The sequence below is a fragment of the Anolis carolinensis genome, chromosome 3 (assembly GCF_035594765.1).
Source record: "Anolis carolinensis isolate JA03-04 chromosome 3, rAnoCar3.1.pri, whole genome shotgun sequence".
Taxonomy (NCBI): Eukaryota; Metazoa; Chordata; class Lepidosauria; order Squamata; family Dactyloidae; genus Anolis; species Anolis carolinensis.
In genome coordinates this window covers 112499756-112508974 of record NC_085843.1, presented here as the reverse complement: position 1 = coordinate 112508974, position 9219 = coordinate 112499756, and the positions used below count along the sequence as shown (strand labels likewise).

General features: G+C 43.5%; 1 protein-coding gene across 2 annotated transcripts in view; it reads left to right on the top strand.

Annotated features, from left to right (window-relative positions):
* Positions 1–37: 37 nt before the first annotated feature.
* mgat4a (alpha-1,3-mannosyl-glycoprotein 4-beta-N-acetylglucosaminyltransferase A) overlaps positions 38–9219 on the top strand; it is a 94098-nt gene continuing 84916 nt past the window's right edge. The window contains exons 1-2 of one of the 2 annotated variants that reach the window (XM_003218798.4): positions 38–184; positions 8223–8553. In XM_003218798.4, the coding sequence (XP_003218846.1) occupies positions 8460–8553 (94 nt within the window). In that variant the 5' untranslated portion in view covers positions 38–184; positions 8223–8459. Of the gene's footprint in view, positions 185–1390; positions 1412–8222; positions 8554–9219 lie in introns of those variants that run through there. The other variant, XM_062977274.1, reaches the window with a different exon arrangement.

Below are 9219 nucleotides of genomic sequence, written 5' to 3'. Positions count from 1 at the left end.
GGAGCCGGCTGGGGCTGCGCGGCGGGGAGTCAGATGCCGCCTTCTTCTTCTCCTTCTTCTTCTTCTTCCAAGGCGCGGAGGAGGAGGAGGAGGAGGAGGAGGGAGAGGTGCATGGCTGGGCGGGAGGCGCGAGGAGGCGCCGCGAGCCCTTCCGCCGCAGAGTCAGTCGCAGAGGCAGGCAGAGGTGAGCGGGGGGCGGGGAGAGCTCCATCCATGGGGCGCAGGGGGGAAGCGGGCAGACCGGGGGAGTCTGGCGCTGCGGCTCTGCCAAAGCGGGAGGAGGAGGAAGAGGAAGAACAGATCCCCGCCACTCGGCTTTGCCGCTGGCAGCTGCCTCTCAAAGTAGGGGAGCAATGCGACACCGCTGCGTCGCTCCCCCTCCTAGGCATCTATACTTATACCGCGGACTCTGATTTAGCCATAAGGATTGGCAGGTCCGGATAAGTCAGGCATGGGCAAACTTAAGCGGCTGAGGGGGAAAAGGAAGGGGCCGGAGGCTGTGAAGAATGGTGGGAGTTGAAGTCCTAAACACCTGGCGGGCCCAAGTTTGCCCATGCCTGGTTTAACCATTCTGCCGGCAGGACTGCCAACCTGAAGGTTGGGTTGCTTACTTCAAGGTTGCCGGTTTGAATCCGGGGAGAGCGCGCATGAGCTCCCTCTGTCAGCTCCAGTTCCCCATGCAGGTACACGAGAGAAGCCTCCCACAAGGATGGTAAAACATCTGGGTGTCCCCTGGGCAACATTCTCGCAGATGGCCAATTTTCTCACACCAGAAGCAACTTACAGTTTCCCAAGTTGCTCCTGATATGAAAAAAGCAACAACCTTGATTAGCATTGAAAAGCCTTATAGAATCATAGAATAGTAGAGTTGGAAGAGACCTCCTGGGCCATTCAGTCCACCCCCCTGCTAAGAAGCAGGAAATCGCATTCAAAGCACCCCCCCCCCCCATAGATGGCCATACAGCCTCTGCTTAAAAGCCTCCAAAGAAGGAGCCTTCACCACAGTCCGGGGGAGAGAGTTCCACTGCCGAAGAGCTCTCACAGTGAGGAAGTTCTTCCTGATGTTCAGGTGGAATCTCCTTTCCTGTTGTTGAAGCCACTGTTCCGTGTCCTAGTCTGCAGGGCAGCAGAAAACAAGTTTGCTCCCTCCTCCCTATGACTTCCCCTCACATATTTGTACATGGCTATCATGTCTCCTCTCAGCCTTCTCTTCTGCAGGCTAAACATGCCCAGTTGCTTCATCAAGCATGCTGGTATGGCTGACTTCTCTGGTTGAGTCCGTCTGCTGCCCAGTTGTAATGTGTGGATGATGGGACTAGTGTTACAGGTCAGAAAGAGGAAGGAAAGGAGCTGATGCCTCAGATGGCCTGCTTTGTGCCCATCTCTCTTTCTGCCTTTTTCCAAGGAGAGGGTGAGTGGCTTTTTTAAGGCATGTCTTATGACAGATGTGTTCTATGGGTGCATCTCCACTGTGGAATGAATGTGGTTTGACATCACTTGTACTTTTTTGTGTGTGTCAAGAGTGACTTGAGAAACGGCAAGTTGCTTTTGGTGTGAGAGAATTGGCCATCTGCAAGGATGTTGCCCAGGGGACACCCTGGATATTTTACCATCCTGTGGGAGGCTTCTCTCGTGTCCCCTCATGGGAAGCTGGAACTGACAGACAGGAGCTCACCCAGCTCCCCGGTTTCAAACTGCCAACCCCTTGTGCCACTGGGGGCTCCATCACTTGTACTGCAGTGGCTCAATGCAATGGGGTCCTGGGAGTTGTAGCTTGATGCACCAGCGCTCTTTGACTAAAGAGAAAGCTAAAGGTCTGGTAAGGATTTACCTCCCATGATTCCATAAGTTGTGATAGTTAAACCAGTGTTGAACTGCATTAATTCTGCACCCTATGTCAGTGTAGGTGAGTGGGGCGTATGTAAGGAGAGACGACCAGCTTCAGAGTGGGTGCATCTAGGCCAGGAAGGTGGTTTTGGACTGCAACTCCCACAATTCCTAACAGATGGTAGGCTGTTAGGAATTGTGGGACTTGTAGTCCAAAACTCCTGGAGGGTCCAAGTTTGCCCATTCCTAGTGTAGACTATAGAGTTAATGCAGTTTAACCTCATTGTAATTGCTGTGGCTCAAAGCTAGGGAATAATTGGGAGTGGTAGTTTTCCAAGGTCTTTGACATTTTCTTCCAAATAATGGTAGTGCCTCGCCAAACTACAACCCTCATCATTCCATAGTGTTACCCCTGGCTGTGAAAGTGGTGTCAAACTGGTTTGTGCCAGAGTGGGAGTGTGTGTTGCCATATAAAACAAGGTGAGAGAAGACTGTGTATACTCTGAATACAAGGCATCTATGACCTACAGCTATTATAAGTCCTTGACAGAGTAAATCCATTGAATTCACAGGACTGTTTGTCCACTTAAAGAAATCCCATGGATTTTTCTGAGTATCCTTTCCTCTAGATTGACAGTTTGCTTTAAGATCCAGTAATCAGGATTTAGTCTATTGTTATTGCTATTGTTGACTTCTTTGACCAGCTAGAAGATTGTTGGGTTGCTGTGTGGTCATGTTCCAGAAGCATTCTCTCCTTACGTTTCACCCACATCTATGGCAGGCTTTGTCAGAGGTTGTGAGGTATATTGGAAACTGGGCAAGGAAGGTTTATATATCTGTGGAAGGTCCAGGGTGGGATAAAGAACTATTTTCTCTTGGAGGCAATCACCTTGATTAGCATTGAAAAGCCTTGCAGCTTCAAGGCCAGGCTGCCTCCTGTCTAGGGGAATCCTTTGTTGGGAGGTGTTAGCTGGCCCTGATTGTTTCATGTCTGGAATTCCCCTGTTTTCAAAGTGTTGTTCTTTATTTATTGCCTTGATGTAAGCTTTTTAAAATACTGGTAGCCATATTTTGTTCATTTTTACGATTTCCTTTTTTTGTTGAAACAGTCCACATGCTTGTGGATTTCACTATGTCAGACTACTTCTCGTATAGTCTGACATAGTGGTTGTTAGAGTGGTCCAGCATTTCTTCTCAAACAATATGCTATGTCCAATAATAGAATATTGTTGATGTAACCAGCAAATATTTATTTGAAATGTTACTGTACAGTACCAGTTTGTACTTATTGACCCCATGAATTTAATAGGCTTTTCTTCCTGAAACTAGTTTTGATTTTGGCTTCACATCTCTGTTGGTCATAAATGGAGACCAGGTGGAGCAGGTGGCCAGTTTTAAGTATCTGGGTGTCACTGTTGAGGAGGATCTAACCCGGGGCGTTGCTTAAGAGGGCTCAGCAGAAACTGTACTACCAGGACTCCTAAGAAACCAACAAATGAATGAAAAACTGATGGTGACATTCTACCACTGTGCTATAGAGAATGTGTCTGTGCATGGTTTGGTAACTGCACAGTGGTAGATAGGAAGGCGCTCCAAAGGGTCACCACTTCTGCACAGAGAATCATTGGCTGCCCCCTCCCCTCATTGGAAGAATTTTATAATTCCCATTGCCTTAAGAAAGCTCAGAGCTTTTTGGGGATCCAGCTCACCCGGCACTCTTTTTTTTTAAATTATTACCATCTGGTAGACGGTATAGGGTGATAAAGACAAGGACAAACGGGTAGCTTTTATCCTAGAGCTGTGACTATTTTGAACTCTGTGGTTTCGCACAGATGTGGCATTGGGAGCTGTGTGGGGTGCTGGGGGTGTGGAGAGATGAGTGTGTTGTTTTGTGGTGTGTAAGGGGGAAGGCAAGTAATTTCATTGTGCAATAACACAATGACAGAGCTATTCTATTCTATTGTTTACCTTGGCAATGAAGCTTTTCCTCTGTTATTTTGGGTTCCTCTTTCCTTATCTTTCTTCACTGTAATTCCTTGTGCAAACTCAGTATCACCTTTATATGTGTGTGTGTGTGTGTGTCTGTATGTATGCGGGTGTACTAAAGAGCAGGAGGCAACACAGTGGGTGTTTCTTGCATTAGCTAAACAGCCCGTGATGTTTCCTTTTCTTTGTCCTTGTTTGTTATTAGGACTATTAATTGCTGTATAACTTGATGATTGTAGCAGAGGTGCAGTAGGCTCAGACAGAGGAACTGGCCAAACCATCTCTTAGTTTTCCTTATCTAAGAATACCTTATAAATTAATGGGGCCATTATAAGTCAACAGAAAACTTGAGGGCACATACACATAAGGTAGTTAAAGAAGAAAAGAAGAAAGAAAAGGCAACGGTGTGTGTTATAGGCAATAACTATATTGAGCCCTTAGTATCAGGTTTTTGTCCATTTTTAGTGTGTATTAAATACATTTAATGTCGCCAGGTCATAATCATTGCCATAATCTTTTATATTGTGTCTCTTCTTTATGGAGTTCAAGGTGGATTAATACCTCCACTCTTCTCTCACAACAGCTTTGGGTGTATTTACACTGTACAGTTTGACACCACTTTAACTGCCATGGCAATGGAATCCCAGGAGATACAGTTTTGCAATGTCTTCCGCCTTCTCTGCTAATTAATGATGGTTCCTGGTAAAACTACAACTCCCACAACCCCATAGTATTGAGCCATGGCAGTTGAAGTGTTGATGTACCCTTTGTGAGGTCAAGAATTAAAAGTGCATGAGACTGGCCCAAGGACAGCAGTTGAATATTCCTGGCCCAGTGGGTGCTTGAGCCTCAAATTCCCAAATCCCACTCTGTCCCACCTTTAAGCAGTTTATGATCCCCCCCTCCCCCAACCTCACTGGACTGACAGTTCGCATGAACACTGGATCCAGCATAAGAGTACAGAGCTGACCCGTTTTTATGCATCTGAACCTGCATTTACATTGTATAATGAATGCAGTTTGATACCACCTTAACTACCATGGCTCAATGCTGTGGAAACCTGGAAATTGTAGTTTGATAAAGCCTTTAACCTTCTCTACCAGAATACTGGTGTTTCACCAGATTATAATTCCTATGATTCTATAGCATCCAGCCATGGAAGTTAAAGTGGTGTGAGACTGCATCTACTTTACAGTGTAGATCAGTGGTTCTCAACCTGTGGCTCCGCAGTATTTTGGCCTACAACTCCCAGAAATCCCAACCAGTTTACCAACTGTTAGGATATTTGAGAATTGAAGGCCAAAACATCCGGGGACCCACAGGTTGAGAACCACTGGTGTAGATGAATCCTGAGAATTTATTCCCTCTATCACTAGGTTCTGTGTAATAGCTTGATCAGGGTGAATGTCTATTATTTTAGTTTTGTAACCATTTAAACTCAGAGAAACATTTGTTGCAGAGTAACAACTTCATTCACTTAATATATTTCCTTTATTCTTCTTCTTCTTGTGCTGTCGCTTCAGTTTTCCATAGGACATTCTTATCAATATGTTTTTATTGGACAGAGCTGTTAGGTTTCCATGTGTGAAATGTGGCAAATGTTTGTTTCTGTGCATATCAATATTTTTTCAGGAAAAATAGCAGGTTTGATTCCACTTCTTAAGATAAGCTGGGTAATGCTACTTGTGTTGTTTTTGCAAAGAAGTGGAGAGAAAAAGCAACCGATTAGAACTACTTCAAAGTATCTGAAGGAGTCACTCTCAGAACTGAAGAAGGGATTAATACTTTATACCTTGTAGTTTTTCCAGCCCTTGGTTGTCTCAGACTGATTAAAGCTGTAAAACATGATAGGGGACAAGGGAGCTACAATAGAGAGATGCTCTCTAAAGCATAGAATAGTCATTCATTGCTAAGTTTTTTTTATTTTTCAATCTCTTTTTTAAAATGTCATAGTCATATATACGAGGGTGTTGAAACAAGTGTCATCACTTCTAGTGTTTGCTCACTGCGCTCAAAACAGTAAGTGAAATGTTTCCCAATTCAGAACAGTTTTATTATATTCTTGAGCCTGTACCACCAGTCCTGTATCACTTCCTTTAAAACTTGAATATTTTTACACTTCTCTAGTACTCTTCTAGACATCACATGGTTATTCTACATCCTGGAAGCTTAGCATCCTGAAAACTATTTCAGTAGTCATGTGTTGGCACAATTAGGACAATGCTGGTCTTTTCAATTATAATATAGTGTTCCAGTATCCATTGGAATATCTTATAGTTTTGTTTATTTATAGCCAAAGAACAGGTAAAATGTAGGATTTTCAGTGCTGAACTCTGTCTCTGGGGAAACCAGGGTTAAAATTCCTGCTCAGCCATGGAGATTCAGTGGATGGCCTTGGGGAGGTCACATTCTCTCAGTCTCAGAGGAAAGCAGTGGCAAAGCTCCCTCCAAATAAATTTAATCAAGAAAATCCTTCGATCAGGTTGCCATGACTAGGAGTTGACTTGAAGGCCCTATCAGCCAATATTTATAGCCTGCCTTTTAATCAGTGAATTCCCTCTCAATCAACCTGTCAGATGTGGCAGAAATATAAGTAGCTGGGGATTACTGGGAAATGTTTTATTGGCACCCAGTAAGTTTTGTAGTTTACTGGGGATTAATTGAACTTGGATTCACCCATGTTTTCACCTGGTGTTCTGATCTCCACACCAGATCTCAAAATAATTCAGTTCAAAGTCTGGTGGTGGAACATGTTCTGGTATTTATCCATGGAAGTACACCACCTTGACCAGAAAATACTGTACATGAATGGTGAGTTCACCCAAGATCATGTTCTTAGTAAAAGTATATATTATAGACCCAGTTTCTAGATTAAGAAACATTGGCATCTTCTTCTGACAATTCTGCCTTTGAGCAGAGCAATCCTAATTGTGTTGGAAGTGTTTGGTCTACACAGTAAGCAATCCCTGCTGGTGGCCTCTTGGGTTTGTGCTGCCACATGAACAGAGGGGACCTTCTGTGCTAATCTAACAGCTCTTATGATTCCTTATGGCCATCCACTAGACCTGTGATTCCCAAACTAGTTCCCCATGTGTTTTGGACTTCCAACTCCCAGAAGCCTCAACCGTCTTGTCAAATGAGCTGGGATTCTGGGAAACACCTGGAAGATTCAGAGTTCAGGAAACACTGCATTAGACCATTTTAATGGCTTACTTAGCTAAATGTATTAATATAGGGTAGGTGTAAGTTTGGAGCCCCAGTGGCAGAATGGATTAAATTGCTGAGCTGCTGAAATTGCTGACCGAAAGGTCGGTGGTTTGAATCCGGGGAGCGGGATAAGCTACTGCTGTTAGCCCCAGCATCTGCCAACATAGCAGTTTGAAAACATGCAAATGTGAGTAGATCAATAGTACTGCTCAGGCAGGAAGGTGACAGCGCTCCATGCAGTCATGCCAGCCACATGACCTAGGAGGTGTCTACAGACAATGCCAGCTCTTCAGCTTAGAAACTGAGATGAGCACCAACGCCAAGAGTCAGGCACGACTCAAATTCATGTCAGGGGAAAACCTTTCCCTTTACCTTAAGTGTAAGTTGCAGTCATAGTATACATTTGCCTAGAAATATGTTCCCGAGTGTGCTTACTGTTTAGGATTGTATGTTACTTAATATGACTCATTATGTCAGCGTTTTTTGGTGTAAGATTGAAATCATAAGTTGCTATATCTGGACTAACACTCCCAATACCATCAAGGCAGCATGGCCTTGTTTCAAGCTTGGCTAAGAATGCCAAAAAAAAAAGGCAAACCACAATTTGAGGCTTAGGGCTTTCTAAAAAGTTAATAATAATAATAACAACAGCAGCAGCAGCAGCACCTTACTAGAACAATCAGACTACTCATAGTGCATGTGAAACAGTATGAAACTTTTTCATTCTTCATTTTCATTTTTCCATTTTTGACAAAACTCTTGTTTTTATGTCATCTGTCAGGAATGGTTATGTTATCTGCATAGATTCCTGGTAGGAGAATGGCCACCTTTTTAACTGCTTACAATGATACGAACACTTCCTTTTTAGAAAAAGAGAACAGTAACACAGTGATCACAGCTAGTGGCAACATTTATTTGTCTTTTTTATTTCCTTTACTTTTATATACCTTTCTCAAAGTACTGTACAATTTTGGTTGGAGGGGATATTGCATGTTGGAGTCCAGTAAAGTTATATTTCTAGAGTCTGGTATGGCTTGCCTAATGTGATCTAGTAGGTTTGTGTCAGGAGTGAGATTACATCCAGGGCAGTGCTGTTCACATATCAGATTCTGTGTTTATGGATTGACTTTGATCTCTCTCTCTCTCTCTCTCTCTCTCTCTCTCTCTCTCTCTCTCTCTCTCTCTCTCTCTCTTTTGAATAGGGACTGGAGAAACAAATAAGGATGGATCAGTTTCCAAAAGGCTTCTAGAAGAAAAGAACAGTTTTCACTAATACAGATTAACGCATCGACACTACAATGGTTTGGAAATGACACTGCAGTGTTTTATTGTGCTGCTGGTGAAGCAGCATTACATGGACTAGACTGGCTTCCAGGCAACAAATAACACTTAGATCCTTATCGCTGGCCAGATATAAACCAGTGTGATGTTGAAATGAGATGAGGCTCCGAAATGGAACTGTGGCCACTGCATTATTTTTCATCACATCTTTCCTCAGTTTGTCCTGGTACACAGCATGGCAGAATGGGAAAGGTAAGTGGCATCTTTCTTGAGAGATAACACACATCTTGGGATTAGTAGAGTCATTTGGAGCTGCCTCCTCATCCCCAGACCTTTTGACTCATATCTGAAGAAGCAGGGTGATGCTTTCTGCCTGGAATAGGGCCATTTGGTGTTCTCTTTCCAGATTTAAAAAGAGAATTATCAGATCATATCTAGCTTTTTTCAGTTTGAGTAAAATGAAATAATCTCTTGGAGAAGTAACTAATGATATGTTGTCAAAGGCTTTCATGGCTGGAACCACTGGATTGCTGAGTGTTTTCCAGGCTGTATGGCCATGTTCCAGAAATATTCTCTCCTGACGTTTCACCCACATCTATGGCACGTATCCTCAGAGGTTATGAGTTCTGTTGGAAACTAGGCGAGAGGGGTTTATATATCTGTGGAATGTTCAGGTTGGGAGAAGGAACTCTTGTCTGTTTGAGGCAAGTGTGAATGTTGCAATTGGCCAGCTTGATTAGCACTTAATGGCCTTGCAGATTCAAAGCCTGGCTGTTTCCTGCCTGGGGGATCCTTTGTTGGGATACAAACATATTATTTGAAAACACAGAAATGCTGGACCACTCTAACAACCACCATATCAAACTACCCAAAGAAGTGGGATTTATATATCTCTGGAATGTCCAGGTGGAATAAAAA